Raw genomic sequence first — 25566 nt, forward strand, 5'->3', positions numbered from 1 at the left:
TTGAAGAATCAAGATGGATCAACCAGAGTTCTGACTGATGTCCGGTACTTGCCCAGTTTGAAGAAAAATCTCATCTCGTTGGGAGCCTTGGAATCCAAAAGCTCAGTAGTCACTATGAAAGATGAAGTTTTAAAAGTCACATATAGCGCACTTGTGATAATGAAGGGCATCAGAAAAAATAATTTGTATTACTACCAAGGTAGTACAATTATTGGAGCAGATGCAACAACTTTTGGAGGTGATGATTTGGACGCAACCCAGTTGTGGCATATGCGGTTGGGATATGCTGGAGAGAAATCCTTGCAAATTCTGGCAAAGAAAGGATTGTTGAAAGGTGCAAAGGCTTGCAAATTGAACTTTTGCGAGCATTGTGTTATTGGAAAGCAGAAGAGAGTGAAGTTTGACACCACTATACATAATACAAAAGGTATTGTGGATTATATACACTCAGATGTATGGGGTCCTTCAAAGACATCGTGTTTGGGAGGAAACCATTATTTTATAACTTTTGTAGATGACTTTTCCAGAAGAGTTTGGGTGTATCTGATAAAGTCTAAAGACGAAGTGCTTCAAATTTTTCTTAAATGGAAAAATATGATCAAGAACCAGACTGGTAGAAAGATCAAACGTCTTAGGACAGACAATGGAGGGGAATATAAAAGTGACACATTCTTTGACGTTTGCCATGAGTATGATATTGTTCGACACTTCACTGTTAGAAATACACCACAACAGAATGGGGTTATAGAGCGTATGAATCGAACATTATTGGAGAAAGTTCGATGTATGTTGTCTAATGCTGGGTTAGGCAAGGCATTTTGGGCTAAGGCAGTGACATATGCTGGCCGTCTCATCAATCGTCTGCCGTGAGGAAAAACACCATTGGAGGTATGGCCTGGAAAACATGTTGCTGATTATGATTCCTTACATGTATTTGGATCCACTGCATATTATCATGTGAAGGAATCCAAGCTTGATCCGAGAGCAAAGATGGCTCTCTTTATGAGAATCACCCATGGAGTAAAGGGATTCTACCTTTGGTGTTTAGATACCAAGAAGAAAATTTTTAGCAGAGATGTTACCTTTGATGAATCTTCCCTAGTAAAGAAGGTAACTAATGAAGCTGTCCAAACAAGTAGTACTCCGCAGCAGGTGGAGCATACTTCAAAACAAGTGGAGTTTCAGCAGACGATGATCCCAGAAGTTGATGCAACTGATTCTTCAACTCCAATAGAAGAATCAGAAGATGAAGAGGTTCAAACCCAAGAACCATTGGTGACACCAGAACTACTTGTAGTTACAAGGCCAAGGAGAGAAATTCGTAGACCTGCTCGATTTGTTGATATGGTGGCCTATGTTATTCCAATTATTGATGATGATATCCCTATCACTTACCAAGAAGCAATACAAAGCTTGAAAAGTTGTAAGTGGAAAAGTGCCATGGATGAAGAAATACAATCTCTCTAAAAGAACAACACTTGGAAACTGACACAATTACCGAAAGGTAAAAGGGCAATTGGATGCAAGTAGGTATTTGCAAAGAAAGATGGATCTTATAGCAAGAAAGATGTTCGCTACAAGGCACGGTTGGTAGCTAAAGGCTACGCTCAAAAGGACGGAATCGACTAAAATAAAGTATCTTCCCCTGTTGTGAAGCATTCCTCCATTAGAATATTGTTGGCCTTGGTAGCACAGTTGAATTTGGAGCTAGCTTAACTTGATGTAAAGACGATTTTCTTGCACGGTGATTTATAAGAGGAGATCTATATGACTCATCCAGAAGGATACAAAAATGGTGGTTGTGAGAAATGGGTTTGTAAGCTGAACAAATCGCTATATGGATTGAAGTAATCTCCGAGACAATGGTACAATTGATTTGATAGCTTTATGAGGAGGCAAAAGTACACTAGAAGCAAATATGATTATTGTGTCTATTTGCAAAAGCTCAAAGATGAATCTTTCATTTATCTTATCTTGTACGTTGACGATATGTTAATCGCTTCGAAGAGTCAAAAGGAGATAGACAAATTAAAGGCTCAGTTGAATCAAGAGTTTGAGATGAAAGATCTAGGTGAGGCCAAGAAGATTCTTGGTATGGAGATAAGAAGAGATAGACAGAGAGAGAAGCTTTGTTTAACACAGAAACAGTATCTGAGAAAGGTATTACAATGTTTTGGCATGAATGAAAATACCAAACATGTAAGTATCCCACTGACTTCTCATTTGAACTTAGTTCTCAATTATCTCCTAAAACTAACAAAGAACGAGAGTATATGGCAAAAGTTCCATATGCTAATATAGTTGAGAGCTTGATGTATGCAATGGTGTGTACGTGTCCTGACATTTCACAAGCAGTTGGAATTGTGAGCAGGTACATGCATGATCTTGGAGAAGGACATTGGCAAGTTGTAAAATGGATTCTACGGTATCTCCAACAAACCGTGGATGGTGGTTTAGTTTTTGAACATGATGAAGCACTTGGTTAGTGTGTGGTTGGATATGTTGATTTCGATTATGCTGGTGATTTGGATAAGCGTCGATCAACTAATGGGTATTTGTATACTCTTGCTAAAACCCCAGTAAGTTGGAAGTCTACATTGCAATCTACGGTGGCCTTGTCTACTACAGAGGCAGAATACATGGCAGTTTCAAAGGTTGTAAAGGAAGCAATTTGGCTTAACATGCTGATGGAAGACTTGGGAGTTGTTCAAAGTCACATTAGTCTCTATTGTGACAGTCAGAGCGCTATTCACTTAGCGAAAAATCAAGTCTATCATTCAAGGACTAAGCATATCGATGTGAGGTATCACTTTGTGCGGGAGATCTTTGAAGAAGGAAAGATTCTACTCCAGAAAATTACGGCATCAGAAAATCTTGCAGATATGATGACCAAGGTTGTAACAGTAATCAAGTTCAATCATTGTTTGAACTTGATTAACATCCTAAAAGTATGAACACCTTTGGGTGTGTGGCGCTTGTGAGCGCAATTAGAGGCACTAAAAATTTGGGGAGTTGAAGAAGTTGAGTAGGCTTGGTAATTTCAAGCCAAGGTGGAGATTTGTTAGATTTGGCTTGAAATTAAGTTGGCAAGTTTGAAATTTCATCTTGGTTGGTGGCCAAACTTTGAACATGGAATTTTATATTTTGTCGCTAACTTGTACACATTGGAAAATTCTTTGGTAGGTGGTCAAACTTTGAACATGGGAATTTCTTATTTGATCCCTAAAATATTATGTTATTTATAAGTTTAGTCCTTAAAGCTCAACTATAAATAGGCCTAAGTATTTCCATTAGAAATCATCCCAAAACAAGTTATCTCTTTCATTTGTTTTCTTTATTCTCTCACTTTGGGAATTCTAAAGAATTCCATTTGTTGTAATATTTTGTTGATAGTGAAGTTATCATCTGGTGTGGTGTTCGAGGAGTAGACGATATTCTCGTTGAACCTCGTAAATTTGGTGTGTTCTCTCATTTATTATTTTTATTCGGTTTTTTCCATTGTGTTTCAATATTCAATAGTTTGACAGGTTTATCCACTGTGCAACCTTTGGTGGTTTTGATCTTGACATTCTAGGTCAATTTTGAAACTACGTTCGTGTGGGAAATAACCCGATTTTCTCAACAGAGAATTCAGGCTTGAATATTTGAGGTATGGGTTCCATTGTTAAATTTTCAGCTTTGAGAAATTTATAATCTTGATTAGAGTAGATGTGACCTTCATTCAAGAAACATAGAAGGAGTGCTTGCGAAATTTATATTTGCGGTCTTAAGTCTTTTCTGGGAGGAGCTTTGAGTGCTTAGGAATATGTTGAGCAGGGTGTTAGCTTTGGTTTTTAATGTGTTTAGGATTTGCAGTGAATTGATTGTTCTGTTGTTGAAGCTATGAGTTCGTGGGATGTCTTTGATTTCATAATGATTTTGGTTAGTGGGGTGGTGGAATGATAAGCTCGAGCTTTGTTTAGGTGGCGTATGACTTTTTAACTTTTCTATGGATTAAAGTTATAGTGTGGGGGGGTCAAAGCTCAGACTATTCTGGTTCTGCATAGTGATCCATGGAGAAATCGTTTTTGCAATTCTTGTGTGTTACTGGTTTTAGTCCATGATTTCTCATGGTCATGGTTGGGTGAATTTAATCCTAGTTTGGATCTTTCTTTGGTGGAATGTGATCTTTTTTTAGTGGAGTGTGATAGTGCTTCATCTTTGAAGCGTGTCAACCATGAGCAGTAGTGGCATGGTGTTCTTATTATCTACTGCATACTCACTCAATGGAATGATCCTGATGTGCGAGGGTTGTTGTTTGGGCCACCATTGGCCTTGGAGGTAGTGGATTAGCTTTGAAGTGATCGATCGTTTGGTTTGCACAATATGATAGTTGCATTTTGATTCTTAAAAAGTTTTGATTGATTCAAAGCTTGGTGGTTATAGTAAGTTTTAAGGTTGTTTTGGAAGCTTAAAGGGGCTATTGCTGTTGTTGGGTTAGAGTTGTGTTGTAATCCGTTTCATTTGTGGTGATTTGGTTGAAGTTGTATGGTTTGCTTCCGGATTATGTTGTACTTTTTTCCTCCACTTAGGATTATGGAGGTTTCTAACGAGGCTTACAATTTGGGATTTATCATTGTTTTGCTTAAATGAAAAAAATTAAATTTGCTGAGAAAAATAAATAAATTATAGTATATATTACATTTTCAGTTGTACCCATCTTTTTTAGGAACATGAATTACAATCATTATCATCGAATTAAAACATTAGTCATATGATTGTATTCTATTAGGCGACATGTACAGCTATGGCATCATTTTTAATGGAGTTGTTTACTGGCAAAAGACCCACCGACAGTTTGTTTACGGAAGAGTTGAGCCTACGTGAGAATGTAAAGACGGTCATGCCTGATCATGTGGTGGAGATAATTGATGCAAGGCTCAATTTTAAAGATGAAGCAGCCTTCATTCAAAATGGCCAAAGAAGAAGCATCGACAACACTGTGAGATGCTTGGGCTCGGTGCTTAGCATAGGCGTTTCTTGTTCGAATGATTCACCGAGTGAACGAATGAACATCAGAGATGTGCTGAGAGAACTCCAGAAGGCTAGAAATGGTCTTCTCGGAGATCAAAGGAGAAGAGCGTTGCAAGCTTCAGTGCATCAAAGGGGACATTAGAAAGTTGTACCAAAAATAAAAGTGTTAAATATGGCTTTAGTCTTTCTCGTATGGGAGAATTTCAAATACAATTCTTGAATGCTATGCTGTTGAAGCTTGGATTTGATCTGAATTGAGTTTCCCTCATTATGACCTAAATTTTATATGGCATTCGAATCACTCTATCATATTGTTTTCAGCTTACATGGCCTTCGGCAATGCGACCCATTATCTCCTTTCTTCTTTGCGTTGTGCACGCAAGGTTTGTCTTCCTTTCTTAAGTCTGAGCAGCAGGATTGTTATATTCATGTCACACATCTCCTTTTTATGCGGAAGCCAACCTTTTGTTCTTGTGCAATTCCGAGAGCGAGGTTCTCCATCTTCGAGGGGTATTGAATGTCTAGGAAGCTTCATCCGAACAAAAGGTAAAATATGTTAAATCAAGCATTTATTTTAGTCCTTCTACCTCGCCGGAGACTCGTGTGCATCTATCTGGTATCTTAGGAACAACAACAATTCCTTTAATGATATATTCTTATTAAAATCTACAACGCCAACAAAATTAAAGATAGGTTCTTTTATTATCATAGAAATTTCTCCACTCTTTGTGCCCATCAATCCATCTCAACCTAAAAAACTATATAACATCTCATCCATTTTATGTCTTTGCTTTAACTGATAACCAGCTACAAGGCCAGATCCCTCCTTACATAGGCTTGACCCTTCCTAATCTTGAGGGCCTTTATCTTGGGGTAAACAAGTTTTCAGGACCAATTCTGACCTCAATAGTCAATTCCTCAGGGCTCCAGACACTTGATACGGGTTTGAATTCTTTGTCAGGACCAATACCAAAGAATTTGGGAAGCCTTCAAAATCTAGAAAACATCAACTTAGGTGGCAACTTCCTTGAGAGTTCCAATGATTAAAGTTTTCTCACTTCATTGACTAATTGAACCAATCTTAGTAAATTATGGTTGGCCGAAAACAACCTCACAGGTGTTTTGCCTGATTCAATTGGAAATCTCTCTGCAAATCTCAACCAATTACAGATTGGAGCCAACTCCATATCAGGTGCCATACCAAAAGAGATAGGAAACCTTGTAGGCTTGGAGTTCCTTGATTTAGATGAAAACATGCTCACAGGCTGTATCCCTGTTTCTATTGGAAAATTTTCCAAGTTGAAATATTTCTATGCTTACACAAATAGAATCACAGGGGAAATTCCTCATTCTTTGGGAAATATGACCCAACTAACTATTCTAAGAGTATCTTATAATTTGCTAGAAGGAGGCATACCTGCATCTTTAGGTAACTGCATTCGCTTGGAAGGATTGGATCATTCGCAGAATTGTCTGAACGGCACAATACCAAAGGAAGCTATCAGCCTCTGTTCCTTCTCAAGAATCCTTTCCTTTGCTTTAAATAGTTTAACGGGAACTTTACCAGCAGAGGTTGGAAACTGCAAAAATCTCAACATTTTGGATGTATCAAGCAAAAAACTTCATGGGGAAATTCCAAGCTCATTTGAAAACTGTGTGATGCTCGAATCACTTTACCTGCAGAGGAACTCTTTTGAAGGAACTATTCCTTCTTTGTTCTGAAAATTAAGAAGCTTGCAAGATTTTGATGTTTCCCACAATAATTTGTCAGGCCAAATACCCGAGTTTCTGGGTGAACTTCCTTTTTTCATTAATCTCAACCTGTCTTTTAATAGCTTCCAAGGCAAAGTGCCTACGACAGGAGTGTTCGACAACATCAGTGCGTTCTCAGTCATTGGAAACAGCGAGTTATGCGGAGGGATTAAGCCACTTCGATTGCCTACTTGTCAGACAGAAATTGCAAAGAAAAGGAAAAACTTCCCACGTAGAGCGATAATTGTGACCTGCATTGTCGTTTTTCTTGTTTTGTTCTTGATATGTCTTTTCACAATCAAACGACGGGTCAGCTTTTCAAAAAAGAAAGAGGGAATTGCCAGCCCATCAGAGAAGAAAAATCTTAAACTTTCCTTCGCCGAGCTCCTCAATGCCACTGACAATTTCTCTTTAGCCAACTTGATTGGTAAGGGAAGATATGGTTCAGTTTATAAAGGGATTCAAAGTTTGACGATCAAACAACAGTTGCTGTGAGAGTACTTAATCTTCAACAGAGGGGTGCCGACCGGACTTTCAAGGCTGAATGTGAAGCCCTTAGGAAGCTTGGGCATTGGAACCTCGTCAAGGTCATTACTTCTTGCACAAGCATTGATTTTCAAGTAAATGACTTCAAAGCCTTGGTGTTCGAGCTCATGTAGATTGGGAGGTTAGAAACTTGGTTACATCCAAGTTCAATGGAAGTATACAATTCACGAAGTTTAAATCTAATTCAGGGGCTCAATATTTCCATTGATGTAGGTTCTGCATTAGATTATCTTATTCCCAATTTGACAGGCCGGTCGTCCATTGTGATCTAAAGTAGAGCAATATTCTTCTTGATGCTGACCTTACAGCCCGCATTAGTGATTTTGGCCTAACAAGGTTTCTTACGGAGACAACCGAGCAACGCAGTTCAACGGGAATAAGAGGAACAATGGGATATATTCCTCCGGGTAATTCCATTGCACATTAGCAAAGTAGGTGCATTTTTGTATTTGACCTAATGATATTCATCTTAATGATTACAGAATATGGAATGGGAAAGAAAATATCCACACACGGCGATGTGTACAGCTATGGCGTCGTTTTATTGGAGTTGTTTATAGGCAAAAGACCCAACGACTGCATGTTTACAGGAGTGTTGAGCCTACGTGAGTATGTAAAGACCGCCATTCCTGATCATGTGGTGGAGACCTTTGATACTAGGCTCAATTTTGAAGATGAAGCAGCCTTCAATCAAAATGGGCAAGGCAGCAGAGGCATCAGCAACATCGTGAAAAGGCTTGGACACGGTTCTTAGCATAGGAGTGTCTTGCTCGGATGATTCACCGAGTTAACGAATGAACATTAAAGATGTGCTGAGAGAACTTCAGAAGACTAGAAATATGCTTCTTGGAGATCAAAGGGGAAGAGCGTTGCAAGTTTCGGTGCATCAAAGATTACATTAGAAATTTGTACCAAAAATAAAATGTTAGAAATATGATATGTAGTATGCAATGCTGCTAAGCATTTCCATAGTCGGCGTTTTCTTAAATTAGATTAACTAAAAGGGCTAAATATGGTTTTAGTCTCTCTATTATGGTAAAATTTGAAATGAAATTTCTCTATCTTGACAAACTCTCCTATGATCAAGCACTACGGATAAATCCCTCAGCAAAGTAGCCTGTCACACTAGCTCTAACAGGTTTATGGCTATGAAAGAATTATGCAGACAGTTTATCCGGATTCGTTTTGACAGAATACTCAGTTACATTCAACAGCCTTCTTTCCTAGAGGTAAATCTATATCTATTGTACGATTATCATCAAGAGCCGATATCTTCTCATGCATAAGAGCATATCAATCAGGATCAGATAAAGCTGCTTTCACAATCATAATTACGAAAACAAAGTCGAAAGTGTTGGCCCGAGGGGATGAACATAACTGTCTTCTCACCAATAGACACAACATGGAACAGTGATAGGAATTAGGAAGGTTTTGAAAAAATTAAGATACGACTATTGAGCCTTCAATTTCTGTAGTTGCTTTCGGTTGTGGGGTCTGATGGCTTGGGCCATGATTTTGTTTTCAATCTCATTGATTTTAGCTTTTCTTTTGAAATTTTATGCTTCATTTGCCCCATCCCAATTCATCGATGAAACCAAACCAAATCTTACTAAAAACGGGGCATAGTAAAATATTTTAAACAAAAACGGAGCATAGTGCCTCGTAATATCCAAATAAAATAAGTACTCAAAGATCCATGATTTTAAACAAAATCTGAAAAAGGTCTGAAAATGCTAGGACAGTCTACTAAAGTATCACTAGAAAGTTCTTAAATATTGTGATTACTCACTCAAAGCAAGAAATGTACGCATGCAGTCTAGTATCGACCGATTCCCCAGACTCTGATTACACCATCTGTATAACCACTAAACAAGGTGCTTCCATCGGCACTCCAGTTCAAGCTTGTGCAGTATATCACCTGCAAATTCCATACAAAATTGAAATTTTTAATTGTTTGTATTCTTTTGTTTGCAATGCGATAAAATATAATTTCATCAACCCTGATGAGTGACGATACCAATTACTGAATTGAGAGCAACTAAAAAAGCAGAGTCAAAACAAGAAATAGAACAGGAAATAAACCAATCCAGAGCTATATAAACTTGCTTTATGTAAAGCTTTTAACTTTATGACTTGAGGGGAGAAAAATAGAGCAGATTTCAGAGTAGGAATTCTCCTCTGGGTTATCGTAATGACAAAATTCAAAGCTTTAAACTAAACAAGAAGCATGATGACGTTTACAAATGCAGCTTTAATATGAAACATGAATATGACTAATTGTTAAATAACATCCACAAAAATTACAATATGTGCAGAAGTAAATAAATTTTTGGGAAAATGTAGATGATTTCTAAAAGGGAAAATAAACAATCAACGATGAAGGGTAATTAAAATTAAAATGCTTCTCTGGATAGATTGATTGTAATTAAAATGCTTGTCTGGATAGAGTTATTGTAAATAGTAGTCAACGAGCAGCTAAACTCTATATGCTCAGCATATACAGATGAATAACAAGAAATCTCCATCATCATAGATCAAAAGTCAATCCAATTTTTTTTAGGGATCAAACTCAGGACTGGACCGGTGTCAACCTAATATTAAATCGTTTGACACTAATCCAATCAGATTCTTAGGATTCCATTGAAACTATAAAGAATCATGGTAAAGCTACGCAGCACGTAAAGTTCCATACAATCTATGACATTGAACTTAAAAAACAATGGATTGATATCAAACAATGGAAAATGCATAAAAAATGACTTTACAATGAATTAAACATATTATAAGACTTTGAAAGAGCAGTGATTTTACCTTCTTCTTGTTTGCATTATCGGTGACATCAGATTTCTCCGCCTCGGCCTTGAGATCAACCTTCAAGTCCTCCAAAATGCTCTTACTCTCCAGATCCCAGATCTTGATACTCTGCTCAGTAGCAGCGCAAAGCCAGTACCTGTTTGGACTAAAGCAAAGTGAGTGAATGATCGATCCAGCTTCGAGACTGTAAAGCTTCTTTCCTTCAGCCAAATCCCAAAGCAGAACCACTCCGTCTTTTCCTCCACTAGCACACAAAGACCCATCAGGTGAAACAGCCACGGTGTTCACATAACCGTTGTGTCCGGCCAATGTGTTTCGAATCTTGCAATTGGTCAAATTCCAAACTTTCACAGTCTTATCCCATGAAGCTGAAACAATGGTGGGCTGGAGCGTATTCGGGCTGAAACGAACACAGCTAACCCAATCGGTATGACCATCACCATCTTGGATAGTGTATTTGCACTCCCCGAGTGTGTTCCAAAGCTTGATGCTTCGATCACGGGAAGCCGAAACAATCTGACGGTTGTCAATCGAAAAGGCAACGGAAAGCACATCTTTGGTATGGCCGACGAAGCGACGAGTGGAGGTTCCGGCGTTCAAGTCCCAGAGACGAAGCTCACCGTCCCATGAACCGGAGAGAGCGAACTGGGAATCGGAGGAGAGGACAACGTCTTGAACGAAATGAGAATGGCCGGTGAGACGGCGGCGAGCGACACCGAAGGTATTTTCGTCTTTGGTCAAGTGCCAGAGGATGATGGATTTGTCGCGGGAGGAAGTGACTATCATGTCGGAGTTGTCGATGGGGGTGGCGATGGCGGTGACCATGTCGGTGTGCGCTCGCATGGTGCCGCGGAGAACCAATCCCTCGGAAGCCATTGTCGTTGGCGAGGCGGCGGGAACTTAGGGTCTCGAAGAATCTGAAAGGATAAAGGTAAAAGCTTGGGAAACGAAAATGAGTGGGTATAATAAGTATATATAGTAAGGCTGTATATACGAATTAGGGTTTCGCTTCGCTTGTTGGGAGTGGAACTTAGTTAAAAAGTTGAACCAACCCGGTCGATGTAACTTTCGGACATGTATTGAACCATGTGACATCTGTGATAAAGATGAATGAAATTCGATTCGACTTAAAAAATTAATTTTTATTTAATTTTAATTAATTTTTAGTTATAATTTTATAAATTTGATTTGAAATTTTTTTAAGTTTAATTCATGTTGTAAGGTACAACTAATAACTTGAATTTTTTAATAATTAGTATATTAATTTTTAACTTTGATTCGAATTTTGAATTAAGTCCCTCGATTTTATATAGTATATGTAAATTACATATAAAAAAAATATATATATGTATTGTATGTGATTATAAAATATCATTTAAATTAAAATCAAATAATATCACACTATTGTAAATATTTACATTAAAATTAAATAGAAACTCGAAAATTTAATTTACTCAACTTAAAACAAATTGAAATTAACTCTTAGTTATAAAATAGAACTCATCAATTTGAATAATTTAAAATTTTTTATTCGACTCGATCGTACGTGTGGTTAGAGGTTTGTTATTATTCCTTATTGTCGTTATCAAAACATCACAAATGTAAAAAATATGAGTTCCAATATTAAATCAACGAGAATTAAAAAAAATTCAAACAAAATCTAAAATATTAATTGTTAATTATAATCAAATAATTTATTTGTTAATGTTTTTCGAGATTATCTTTCTCTTATGATATTGATTTGAACTTTTGATCATACCCAAGAAGTGTGAGGATGGATTGTTGACGGAGAAGGAGAAGGCGAGGAAGAGGCAGGAGCTGGTGAGTGGGAGAGTTGAAGAAGAAGATGATGCTAAAGAGAAGAAAGGGAAAGGGGAAGGGGAGGAGAGATCATTTTTCTATGTTCTTGATGGAAGCTTAAACTGTTCGTTTTGCATGCAGCTACCTGAAAGGCCTGTTACGGTTCGTTTTTTCTTCTCTTGTTCCCCCCAATGGTACTCTCGAGCAATTTCAAGCTAATTAACTGTGTAGAATCTTATATTTTTAGTTTAATATTATCTATTTTTCTGTTCAAATCGTTTCATTGGTGAAAATTAATTACTTCTGAGCTTAAATCTTTTATACGCACCTTTAAAAGGCCATCTAGTTTGCAATAATAAGCGATGCTAGCATAGGATGCTACTATTTTGAGTCTGCAGCTTTAAAAGGGCATCTAGTCGCATTTCATATACGCAGCTTAAATCATTTTAGTGGGTTTTATATCCTTCAAGGATGATATCTAAATATCTACTGAATTCAGATGATTTTGTTTCATCTTCAAAGTTGCAAAGTGTTTTACTTTACCTTTGATGGGCTAGGCAGTTAGATCATTCCTTTAAGGATGAAATAGTCGCCTGTTTGTGCATGTCAAATGATGATATCTGTCTAATTCATGTTGCTTCAGACACCTTGTGGCCACAATTTCTGCCTTAAATGCTTCCAGAAATGGATAGGCCAAGGGAAGTGTACTTGTGCGAAATGCCGCTCGACAATTCCCCCTAAAATGGCAAGTCAGCCCCGTATTAATTCGACGCTTGTTTCTGTTATCAGAATGGCAAAGCTATCGAAATCAAATGCTGCTGTGGGGCCTCTAAAGGTTTACCATTTTGTACATAACCAAGATCGACCTGACAAGGCTTTCACTACAGAGAGTGCACAGAAAGCTGGGAAAGCTAATGCTGCTAGTGGGAAGATATTTGTGACTGTACCACCTGATCATTTTGGACCAATCACAGCTGAAAACGATCCTGCTAGAAATCAGGGTGTGCTTGTTGGTGAATGTTGGGAAGACAGATTTGAATGCCAGCAATGGGGTGCTCACCTTCCACATATCTCAGGTATTGCTGGTTAGTCACAATACGGTGCTCAATCCGTGGCTCTCTCAGGAGGGTATGAGGATGACGAGGATCATGGGGAGTGGTTTCTTTACACAGGAAGGTTAGTTGCAAAGGGCTACACATATTAGTATCATGATATCTCATCATTTTCATTTCACATGCTTATAAAACGAAAGTGCATTGATGACAGTTTATTTGAGTTGATTGTGATGCTTTGTTACCACTTACCATATAAAACTTTATTTGATGCCAGTTATAGGTTATCAAAATTACTCTGATCTTGCTGATTTAAGCTGGCTTTGTGGTCACATCACATTTATTGCAATCACCGATATAACGGATGCTATTATGGTCATTGCGGGCATCATAATCGTAAATTCTTCTAATTCACAGAACCTATTGTAAAACATAGTAATTGTAATTATAATCATAAAAAACTATTTAATAATTTTTTGGAAATCGGTGATAATAGGGACTAGTGATCCACCATTGCTGCTATATTTATGGTCGTTATGCACTGCTTTTGGTGTGATGTTTTTTTTTGCACCGCTATTTGATGGTTTAGTGGCTGCATATGCCCGCTACCGTGAAGTAGCAGGTGCAACACTGCTATTGACTGCTAGTTGAAATAGGAGGTTAATTTTCAAAATTCAACCCTTGAGGGGATTTTGCTAGGAGGCTTACAAGTAAATTTCGTTTGTCTTCCCCGGCAGTCCATGTTTGATTGTCATCTTTAATATTGCAGTTCACCATGAAACTGACAACTACAACAATAGAAAGTAAGGTAGATAAACTTGGTTCGTGACTTCGTGTTTCATGGATGAGCAAGCTATGCATTTGTAATTTCTACTTTTTGGGCCTAAGAAGAGGTTAAGGATATGCTTTTGCTGCATACTTATCATGCTGATATTCAAGAAGTTTATCCATTGACATATATTCATGTGAGAATTTGACAATTGTTTGTTGCTGTGTGTTTTGGTGACAGTGGAGGTAGGGATCTCAGTGGAAATAAGCGGACAAACAAGAAACAGTCATTTGATCAAAATTTTGTGAACATGAATGAGGCTTTGCGAGTAAGCTGCAAAATGGGTTATCCTGTCCGTGTTGTAAGGCAAGTTTCATTAGCCGTTACATGAAATTGAACTCTTTGTTTGTGTAATTTGTTGTCCATGCATGTGCAAAGGGCAGTAAGAGCTTCAATAATATGTTAACATTTCTATTTTAAGGTTAATGATGCTATGTTTTCTTTTTCCTTGTTGTGTCGACTGCCAAGTCATTCCATTTTACTGTCTTGTCATAGAGGCCTAAACTGATGAAGCTATTTTACAATGTAAAAGCTTTTGTTTCTCTTGATATGTAGGTCTCACAAAGAAAAACGATCTTCTTATGCCCCAGAGATAAAAGGGGTGAGATATGATGGAGTCTACAGAATTGAAAAATGTTGGAGAAAGGCTGGAAAACAGGTATCATATCTCTATAAGACACATTAAAGTTGCCTGGCACTTTGATCTTTTATAGTTTAATTTGCTGATAGGATATTATTTCATTAGGGGTTTAAAGCTTGCCGATATCTGTTTGTGAGATGTGACAATGAGCCAGCCCCATGGACTAGGTTTCTGCCTTTGATATGCTTATAAATGTGCTCCTGCCCTTCTCTCTTCTTTAGCTATACTAAGCTTTCTTAAAACATTAATGTAGCGATGAACATGGAGATCTACCTAGGCCCTTACCATCTATTCCTGAGCTGAAGAAGGCAACTGACATAACAGAGAGGAAAACCCATCATGGGACTTTGATGTAAGTGATGCAGTTCTACTAGGATTTCTTTATTTTCATCTGCTAAATAGATCTGATGACAAATGTGTAATTCTTTGATATTGCCTACAATCTGGTTCATCGTCCCGTATGTTTATGTAATTCTTAATTCAATTAGGAAGAGGATAGTCGCTGGAAGTGGAAAAAACCTCCACCTCCTAGTAAAAAGTCAATAATGGGGTAGAAAACAGGTGGCTGAGTCGGAGGAAAATGCTGACCTAGACTTCAGTGATTGCGAAACTGGCAAGAAAACAGAGAAAGCCGATCCATACAACGACCCTCAGAAACCGAAAAGGGGTAGAAAGAGGAGGAAAGTGGGACAAGGACTCTCCATCAAGCCCCCTCCAGGTGCAATCATCCGATGTTGATCTCGAATGACATGTTTTTTTCTGTGTTTTTTTATCGGACAACAAAAGAACTATGGATGTACTACACAGTTGTTTCATACCAGTCGTTCAACTCCACAGTTCTATTCTTGGCAAGCACTACAAGGGGACGGGGGTCGATTGTGTACACAAGCAGTTGTTTCTTGTGTGCCAAACAATTGAATTTTACATCAATGAATTTGAATCCATTCTATGGATTAAGAAAAGTTCTCCTTTTGGCAGTCTTTCGTTTTAAATTAAGGTAATTTACATAATCTTTGTTAATTCACAAGAGCATAAACCAAGTAGCTTTGTTATTCATTGAGGACTCGGATTTGAGCATCATGAATGTCAATTGTGTAAGTATCATAAATGTTAGAGGCGTAAGCGTTTAATGTCAAGAGATTTAGAATTATCTTTAAACAAATATTGTTACTCAATTCAGATTTATCAAAACAAGAGTTAATTATATCATGTCTTCAAAGTATGATTCTCATTTTAAATTAATCAATAAACTTTTATATGTACTAGTTTCATCCAAAACTATGATTATCATTCTAAACTTATCTTTAAACTTTTAAATATTTTAATTTCATCCCCAAACTACGACATTCATTCTAAATTGATCCTCAAACTTTTTGAACGATTTCATCCCAAACTATACATATAAACTATTAACAGCCCTTGCTAATAAAATCGTTAAGCAAATTTATATTATTGTTTGGAAAAAAAAGGTAAATTGTGGTTGAAATTAATTACATATTTGGATGAAATTGGAATATTCAAAAGTTTATGGACTAAATATAAAGAGGGTCATAGTTTAAGGATGGAATCAAAATGTTCAAAAGTTTTGAAATAAGAGTCATGATTTAAGGATGAAATTAAAATTTTCAAAAGTTTAAATAACAATTTAAAATAAAAGTTATAGTTTAGGACATATGATGCAGTTAACTAAAAAAACAAAGATATAACGACCATTTTGACCAAGGAAAAATACATTTAATATTGGTTTAATTCAATAATTATTTTCAAAATTGAAACAAATTGACAAAGGATGACACAATTGCCGAGGAGGAGCCATCTAATAGTAATTATTCCTTCCTAACCCCCAAGTCTTTTTGTACCTAACCCTAACCTTATTATACACTAACAATATCTGCCAATATAATTCCCCCTTAAAATATATATAAATATATATATTTTTAAAATAAATATCATTTCGGCATAATAAAATAATAAAATAATAAAATAATAAAACCTTAATGCAAATCAGAGATAAAGATGGTAACGGACACCAGAATTAATCCAGTAATAAACATTTTGTCTTTCCTAACCAAAAGCCAACATTTTTTTAATAAATTACACATTTAATATCTAAACTATAGAATTTAATCCATTTTAATATCAAAATTTTCAATATTACATAAAATCATACCTAAAATTTTTATTTTTATTTTATTTTATTTTAATACCTAATATTAAAATTTTAATTTTTATTTCATTTATGTACTAAATATGTAATTTATCCAAAATTATTTGATCCCAGTCAAAAATTTCTTTTGGCAGTAAACTTTTGTTACAACATTAAAGGCGGACCAGAAAACACATACGGGTTGTTCGAATTTAGAAATCACTGAAACAAAATCTTAGCACAAGGCATTCCTATTCAAAGCTACTGTGCTACATCAATCACTTGCATGATGTGCTTAGATCTTCTAATTTATTTTTTATATTTTTCTAATTGATTTCAAAATTTATATTTAAAATTCATAAAATATAATTTTATTGTATCAATGAAATTAAAATTTTATGTTGTCAGTACAGAGATTTTTTTGGGAAAAAATCTAGAGGTGAATGAGTGGTAGCTGTTGAATAAAGACTTTTCTTTGATAAAACAACAGCGACGTTGATGCGACCGCTCGTCACAAGCAGCTGTGGTCCACATACCCTCACTACGCCTACGCTGCGCACATTATCATTTACGTCTCTTTATTTAGCACCCGTACGCCTATTGTTTTTATCCTGCGCACATCGCCAATTCTATTACAAAAAGCAGATTAACCAGAAACCACAAGTTGTTTTACAGATAAACATGACAGGAAATCTAGACAGATCATTGAGCCATTCATGTCTGGTTCCTGCAAAAATCTGCATTCACAACAGTAACTCAGATCTGTTCGAGGTTAGGTCATGGTTCACTAAAAACATAAAATCAACGAGAAAAGAAAAACAGCCATACAACATCAAGGATGTTGTTGAGACATGTAATGAAGAGGGTTTGCTTGAGTGCATGGAAGAAGAAAAGAGAAGTGTAGAGCTCCCTTCAATCCAAACAAGGATCTGACATATATGGTAATGAAGCTCCTGAGATATGGAAGCCGAAGACCCTATCTTCCCAAGTGGAGATAAGATAGGGCTTTGGGGTCCATAGCTTAGCAGCTCTATATACCCTCGCAAGACCCTCTATTGGACTTCAAGGAGCTCCACCCCCAACCCAACTTCAAACCTAGAAAAGGGACCCAAAGGACATATAAGAAGGACGAGTCTGTGATTGAGTTCGAGTCTGAGTTTGACTCAGCTACACATTCTCTTCTCAAACCCTACTTCTGAAACAAGAAATTCCCAGTCAAAAGAGCAGACCAATGGGTGAATAACACTTCATCTTCAACCCTAAGTGAGCAGTAAAAAGACATAATATTGAACCCAGAAACCCCCTTTCTATTTTTCCCTTACCAGGACAGCCTTAGCAGTGTGAAGACAGGTTGATGGGAAGGGTTATATATATATAATAAGAGTGCATTAGGGTTTTGATCAAATAAATAATTATGGTAGGTCGGCAGGCAACTGTTTAGCTGTATAGTTAACACTGAAATTTTAAAAAGAGTAAATTATGAATTTAGTATATAAACTATTAATTTTGATCCGTTTTAGTATCTAAACTTTTAATTTTTAACTAAATTTAGTTTTTGTTTCATTTTAGCAACCCACCATTAAAAATTCTATTTTTTGTTTCAATTTAGTATCTTGTTCAAAATTTAACATTAAATTTAAAAAAAATAAATGTTTAGGTACAAAAACGGGCCAAAATTTATAGTTAAAGTACTAAATAAGTTAAGTTTTAATGACAAGTTAGTAGAATGAAATGAAAACTAAACATGTATGGTTTTGAAGCATTAAAAATTATGTAATAAAACATACCAAAATTTATACTTTAAGTACTATATAAGTAATTTATCCTTTAAAAAATTATGCTATAATTATTAACGTTATCGATTTATTATAAAATAATTATTATTTCGTTAATATCTAATTTGATTGTTAAACAATTATTAAAATACGAATTAGATCCTTTATTAAAAATAGAGATTGATAGAAAATATAAATCATCGGAATGTGATATTATTGTTGAAGAATTTAATTGATATTTTAATAATATTTTAAGAGTTAAATTAGATAAACCTTTTTGTTAACATATTATATATTCGATATAACGACAGTTAACGATAAAGGGATCGTTTTGTGATACACAATATTAGTGGCCATTATATATCGTTTCAAACTTTAGTGGTGAAAATAAAGTTAGCGAAATATTAATGGCCATTGGTACAATTTACCTTTTTCTCGGGAAGCGGCTCAAAAGATTCCATGTTTTGATAAGGGCATGGTAAATTACGAGATTTACTATTAATTACTGCTTTACAGCTAATGTGCCCCTATTCTTTTACCGTTAACAAGACAATTTTACCATGATTACCGTGCACTAATTAAGCATTTCATAACAAATATATTCGTAAATTAAGGGGAAAATATGTCAAAAAAGTATAAATTAAGGGGGAAATGCAGCGTGGATTAAGGAAATATTGAATAATGCGATTTAATGGGTGCTAGAACGAGTCATAAATTTAGCACCTAAATTAAGGAAATATTAGGTATGGTTTTAAAAAAATTAAAAATTTAGGTATTAGAACGAGTTAAAACTATAGTTTAGGTGCTAATTGTGTAGTTTATCCTTTCTTTTAACTAATTCTACCCAAATCTGTTATGGATAGAATTAAACGAACATATAATATTATCAAGAAGAGTAATTATAAATTTTAAATATTTAATTAATTGAGAATGCATTAAATGTTAATTTACTTTGTATTTACAAATGAAGTTGAACAGTTTTCTACTTGGGTTCCGTCCATAACCATTTTTATTTACTAAATCGGGTAGGCCTGTAAATAAATTAAATATTCAGCAAACCGTTTATGAATTGTATGGTGGAAGTTTGTTTATATTCGTTTATTTATTAAATGAACGAACATGAGCAAGATTTTGCGTTCGTTTAATTAAATGAACGAACATAAACAAAGGGCTCATTCGTTCATTTATGTTCGTGAACGTTCAATTATATGTTTGTTCATTTATGTTCGAACAAAGAGCAAGTTGAATATGTTACGAAGATTATTGAAGTTGTTTGTATTTCAATAAGATTGTTTTGTTGAACAAATTAACTTTAAGACTTTATTATGTTCATATAGCTTATTTATGATTTATGTATATTTTTGTCGTATTCGAACAAATTAACTCTAAAGTTTCAGGTTATATTAATGAATTTTAACTTGTTATTCTTGTTGTTTACTTTTTTTACATTCATTTGTTGTGTTCGAATGCGTTTGCTTTTTGTGTTCGTTTATGTTTCGTTTATCATTTAAATGAACGAACATGAACACGCTATATTCCTTAATGAACGAACATGAACAATTTTTTTTGTTCATTTATGTTCGTGTTTGTTTATGTTCATTTATTTATTAAATGAACGAACATTAACATACATCCGTTCGTGTGCGTTCGGTTCGTTTACATGCCTAAAATCGAGGCATTAGGACCACTAATAATACTTTGAATTGGATTCCAATTATGATCCATTATCAATTAATTAATCGCTAACTAATTAGTGTCATTTTCTATGAGTTAACAATCTCAGTGATTAAGGAGACATTATTATCTTTTGAAGTTTCAGGTTCGAGCACCACCACTTATGTTAGAAAAAATTAGCGTTATTTTTAAAATGATTGAAAATTATTTTTATACATATATTACTTTATAATCACTTCATATAAGGTATGAAAAAAACTTCCTCGATGTGTTGCCCTTAGTTTTTTTGTTTTTTTTATTTCCTCATAAGAAAGTCATAGTGTTATCGGAAGACGGTTGGGGTATACAACGTCTTCAAGGTTTTCATCTTTGAACTTTCATGAATAAAAAGTTTGAAGACGTAGGCTGCTCTGATCATCTTCTGATAGCACTATAGATTTCACCCAGAGCCATATCGAACATTTTCGGGGTATTGAGCGAAAACTAAAAAATAGGTCATATATAATGAAAATATATTTTATTATTTTGAACAATTAATTTAATATTACATTAATATATCATGGAAAAATGTTTAAATCATAAACCCTCGATTATAAAGGTAGAAAGTATAGACTATTTTATAAAATTTAAAAATTAGGGCTCCTAATTATAAACCTCGATCGAAAACTAAAAAAAAAACCTATAGAATGAAAATATATTATATTATTTTGAAAAAACTAATTTAATATCATATTAATGAACCATAAAAAAAAATTATGGCCCCTTAGTTATAAAAGTAGAATGTAGGGATTATTTTATAAAATTAAATAAAGTTAGGGATCCTTAGTTCTAAATCTTGAGCGGAAACTAAAAAATAAAGACTATTTTATAAAATTTAAAACTTCAAGGCCCCTTAATAATAAAATTAAAAAATAAGGGCCCTAAACAGTAGCTTAGGGTACTCCCCTTAAAGCCGCCTCTGATTTCACCTCATTTCATCGAATAATTTTTCACCTCCTCCGTTTCAGTTATTTTTTCAACACTGATCGAAATCATTTTCCTCCAAATAAGATATAAGAAAACATAATTTTTAAATTTTTAATTTTTTTATATAATTTAGATATACAATCGTACTATCAATTGATCTAAAGGAATATTTTTTATTTGACTTCCATGAATAGTCCGAGCTTATGTACATGTTGATGTTTTCTTCCTCATGGATGACGAAATCGAGAAGAAGATGACACCATTACATATGTTATGTTGTTTGGTTATCCATGTCAGAACTTGCAGATGTTCAGTTCCTACCAATACCTGGTCTTGTTCCAACCAATATCTTGTCTGAAATGATAATCTAATACTAAAAGGGTAGATACTAAAATGAAATAGAATATACAATTTGAGGACTGAAAATTATGAAATAAGTTAATCTTAGGACTAAATCCGAAAACAATGCATGATATTAACACCTTATACAGAATTTGGCCTTTATGAAACCATAGCATCACTGGATTACGTGGGAAAATCTGAAAAGAAAAAAAAACAAGGGGAATAAATGGTAGCCTCTAATTTCCAAAAGGAAGAACCAGGAAGAAGCAATCACCTCTCAAAATGGGCACTCAGGCTGCAGCATTATCATCCCTTTCCCTTTCCCTTTCCCCTTTAAGCAGCTATGCATTCCTTAGTGCATCTTCCTCACAATCGGTCTCTTTTAAACCCTCCTTACTGCCACTCAAGCATGCCAATTCCTTCAAAGCAAGAACCCGAGCCGCCCTCGACGAGAAAGACAAGAACTCAATGCTCATTAAAGAGCAGCAGCCGAACCAAGTATGATTTTTTCGTTTAATTCAACTGCTCGAGGATGATAATCATGAAATATGCAATTGGTTATCATAACTCGTCGTTTTTTGCGTTCTGGGTATTGTTTATAATATGATAGGAAGTTGAGGATTGCGTTAAAGTATTGAAAAATGCAGCAAAAAGTAGGAAAGTCCCAGCTAAGGAAATTTTATCGGCTTTCTCTGTTATTGAGAAGGCCAAGATTGATCCTTCTGGGTTCCTTGAAACTCTGGGTGGACCAGAATCTCCTGGTAGAACTTGGATGCTCATTTTCACTGCTCAGGTTTTCGTTTGATTCCTATCTTCGTTTTTGTATGGTTTTGTTCTTGTTGGGTGATATGCGATTGAATTGGGTGGCAGAAACAATTGAAAGGCGGCCGGTACTTCCCTCTTACGGCGGTTCAGAGGTTCGATGCTGCTGTAAGTTCTTAAATCCCTTCCCTTTTTTCTCAATATTACAAGAAATTCTGGCTGCTTGAATTGTGTGGCTTAGGATTCGATATTTATGAAACGTGGAATCGGTTTCACTGAACAACGATAACAATGATCGAAGGCGATGGCGTTCGCCTACGCTTCAGTTTGCATAATTACTCTTGTAATGCTTAGCAATAATGATTGATGGTGTGTTGTTTTCTGAGTTCTTGCTTGAAGTTCAGTTTGCAACTATAGGTTCTTTGTGTGTGTGTGTCTGTAGGATCATGCATAGTCCGTTCAGCCGAAAATCATGCTATCTTCGACCGTGTCTAATTGTCATTCATGCTTCAGATTGCGATACTCTGATATGGTCGAAAATCTGATTAAAGATTTGATTTTGATTAACTGAGCAATAATGATTGAAGGTGTGCTGTTGGCTGAATTCTTGCTTAAGGTTTAGTATACAACTATAGGTTCTCTGTGTCTGTGTCTGTAGGATCATGGTTCGTCCGTTTAGCCGAAAATCATGCTATATTCGACCATGTCTAATGGTCATTCATGCTTCAGATTGTGATATTCGATATGGTCTAAAGTCTGAGTAAAGATTTGATCTTGATTAACTGTTGCAGAGCCACTAAAAATCTTTTCTGCGGCTGTTTTCATGTTCCTTTGCTGTTTGTTGATTTTAGACACTAATGGATCCTGGCTTGAAACTGTTAGGCAAGAAGGATCGAGAATGGAGTATTTCTTGGACCAATTGGTTTCTTAACCTTTGAAGGAAGATTTTCATGGAAGAACAGAATTCTGTCCTTCATTTTCGAACGAATCCGGATTAAGATCGGACCTTTTAACCCTTTAGAGATCAGTCTTGGCCAGGAAGACGATAGAGAACCAACCGTCAAGGATCCCTTCTTTATCTGGTTTTATGTAGACGAGGAAATCGCGGTCGCTCGAGGCAGAAGCGGAGGAACCGCATTTTGGTGCAGGTGCACTCATGTCACTACTTGAATATACTTCTTTGAAATTCTGTATTCATACTATGCAAAATATGCATTCCACACTTTGTTCTTAAACTGTAATACACAACAAAGTTTAACCCCTAGTCTCAAGCTACAGCATCGTCAGCCTCTACAAGTGTTCGGACTCAGAAAACCCTTTGCATAGCTTTTTCAGCCTGGAAAAATCGACAAATGAAGCTTGTAAATTGTGCTGAAAAGCTAAGCTACGGTGATGAAATTGCAGCAATGAGAGAACTGATGGGTTTTCACCTCTTGTTCCCAGTTAGTCCGAACTGTGATGATCAAAAGAAACAACATTTGAGTAAAGAGTGCAGCCGTGATACCAAGCCAAAGCCCCTATAAAAATGCATGATAAAGCGGATTAATTACACCATACATTCTCAAACTATCGCGTCGATCGAGTCAAATGAAGACATAATGTTACCTTGGTGCCAAGGTGGAAGACAAAAGCTAATACAATAGACAAAGGGATGCCAACAATGTAATAAGATCCAAGGTTGACGTATGCACCAATCTTTTGCCAACCACATCCTCTTGCAATGCCTAAAATGTTCACAGAGATGTCACAACCCGAAGTTGAGCCGGGTTGAACCCCTAAACGGGGCTTCGAGTTTCTCATTACTCGATCCAACAGATTAGTGATATATCTAAGTTCGAAGGAGAAAACCTGAAAGAACACATTGAGCTCCATCTACCAAATTGGATATTGCAAGAATTGGGATCATGGTCGAGACATATGTGACAATTCGTGCATCGTTACTATAAGCGTATCCCAAAACATTGCGCATCAACATCAGTGCCAATCCCACCAAAATGCCCTGGGCCACTGCCAGGACCAGGGCTACACGCACGGCCAACCGGGCGGCTTTCGGATCTTCAGCTCCTAATTCGTTCGACAACCTAATACTGTCATCAAACCAAAGCCTTCTTAGCTTTACATTAAGATTTAAAACGCTGGTAAACAATGGGTTTCGATTATCAACTCACCTCGCAGCACTACTCAGTCCAAAGGGTATCATCAAAATGATTGCAGTGGTATTAATGCTGTGAACATTGAACATAAACTGAAGATTTTTCGGGTGAAACGAAGAATATGTTGATCGAATCCGGATCTAAAAACTGACCAGATTGTAATAACAGAAGTTTCCAACTCCGGATTCCGAAGAAGACCCGACAGGAACACAAGTATTTGGAATGACCATGATTCCAAGCTGTTCAATGCAGAGACAAACACAAAAGGTTTAATAGTTCATTTGCATGTTTCGATATCGGACCTTGTCATATCGACTTACCATACCATTACAGCTGAAGGAACAGCTAGTCTAAGGAAGGGCATAATCTCACGCAAGGACTCTCTTGAGAAGCTAGTCCAAGTTTGGGCACAAGAGGGTGAGATATTAATATAAAACGCCAACATCAACACATTGATCCAGTAAGAAATGGAACCAGCCAGAGCCGCACCTGTGTTCCCAAGCCCAACTCTAAACACAAGAATCCAACACATGAATATGTGTACTAAAGTTGTGATCCCAGAGCTTAACACCATTGGGAATATGTTGTTCTGTGTTCTTAGGAATCTAAGAAGGCATTGAAGGATGGCATAAGCAAACAGGGTCGGGATCATGTAACGAGCGTACGCTCCGGCCGCTCGAGAAATGTCAGGGTCTTGGCCGAGGGCAACCAGGATCGAATCGGCGTTGGCTAAAACGATAGCTAACGGCACGGTGATCAGCGAAAGAACAACCATGGCTCGTTGCGTGTGCGTGCCGAGCATACGATACTGCTTCGCCCCGTATGACTGACCACATAGGGTCTCCAATGCAGTCGACATTCCCATCTGTCACAATACAAGAAAAAACACTCGTTGTAAGTTCGTCCTCCTAACAAAAAATTTTGCATTCGTCTCTGCTCACCAGCAAGTTAAACGCCAATACGGCCGCGAAAGAAGTGGCCAGCGAAGCCGAGGAAAGAGCTACAGCTCCCAAATGACCCACAAACATAACGGAGATCAACTGCAAGCAGTACAGCAACAAGCTTTCACCTATTAAAGAGCCGACAGCCATAGCTGTTTCTTCACTTCCTTGATGATTTCCTCCCTTTTTGCTCCTTTGTCTTTTCTATTTTCATCATCCTCCATGGATGAACTGAAGCTGATGAGGGATTGTTCGTTTTCTCTCGTCTCCATTGTTTTTTTCCCTGACGAGTAAGATGATTGATTCATGTTTATTACACTACTTTAATGCAGCTTATTACACGTGTCGAGACTTTTAAACT

At 36.3% G+C, this 25566-nt stretch overlaps 4 protein-coding genes and 2 pseudogenes across 4 annotated transcripts; 4 read left to right on the plus strand and 2 right to left on the minus strand.

Annotated features, from left to right (window-relative positions):
* Window positions 1–1642: 1642 nt before the first annotated feature.
* On the minus strand, window positions 1643–25477 carry LOC120186707 (annotated as a pseudogene).
* Window positions 5340–7260, plus strand: LOC120186723 (putative receptor-like protein kinase At3g47110). The gene is made up of 4 exons (XM_039190602.1): window positions 5340–5396; window positions 5821–6046; window positions 6131–6667; window positions 6785–7260. Exons 1-4 carry the CDS (start codon window positions 5340–5342, stop codon window positions 7258–7260), a joined length of 1296 nt encoding a protein of 431 aa, XP_039046533.1.
* On the plus strand, window positions 7670–8242 carry LOC120186706 (receptor kinase-like protein Xa21). The gene is made up of 2 exons (XM_039190581.1): window positions 7670–7718; window positions 7794–8242. Exons 1-2 carry the CDS (start codon window positions 7700–7702, stop codon window positions 8063–8065), a joined length of 291 nt encoding a protein of 96 aa, XP_039046512.1. The 5' UTR covers window positions 7670–7699; the 3' UTR covers window positions 8066–8242.
* On the minus strand, window positions 8991–11074 carry LOC120186701 (guanine nucleotide-binding protein subunit beta-like protein). Its single transcript, XM_039190577.1, has 2 exons — window positions 10123–11074; window positions 8991–9229 (listed from the first exon to the last, which is right to left on the minus strand). The coding sequence occupies exons 1-2, from the start codon at window positions 10999–11001 to the stop codon at window positions 9128–9130; spliced, it is 981 nt and encodes a 326-aa protein (XP_039046508.1). The 5' UTR covers window positions 11002–11074; the 3' UTR covers window positions 8991–9127.
* Window positions 11078–15408, plus strand: LOC120186724 (annotated as a pseudogene).
* On the plus strand, window positions 21588–23375 carry LOC120186702. The gene is made up of 4 exons (XM_039190578.1): window positions 21588–21847; window positions 21960–22142; window positions 22220–22279; window positions 22994–23375. The coding sequence occupies exons 1-4, from the start codon at window positions 21632–21634 to the stop codon at window positions 23279–23281; spliced, it is 747 nt and encodes a 248-aa protein (XP_039046509.1). The 5' UTR covers window positions 21588–21631; the 3' UTR covers window positions 23282–23375.
* Window positions 25478–25566: the final 89 nt, after the last annotated feature.

The sequence above is a fragment of the Hibiscus syriacus genome, unplaced genomic scaffold (assembly GCF_006381635.1).
Source record: "Hibiscus syriacus cultivar Baekdansim isolate YM2019G1 unplaced genomic scaffold, ASM638163v2 tig00113719_pilon, whole genome shotgun sequence".
In the NCBI taxonomy this organism is placed as follows: domain Eukaryota; kingdom Viridiplantae; phylum Streptophyta; class Magnoliopsida; order Malvales; family Malvaceae; genus Hibiscus; species Hibiscus syriacus.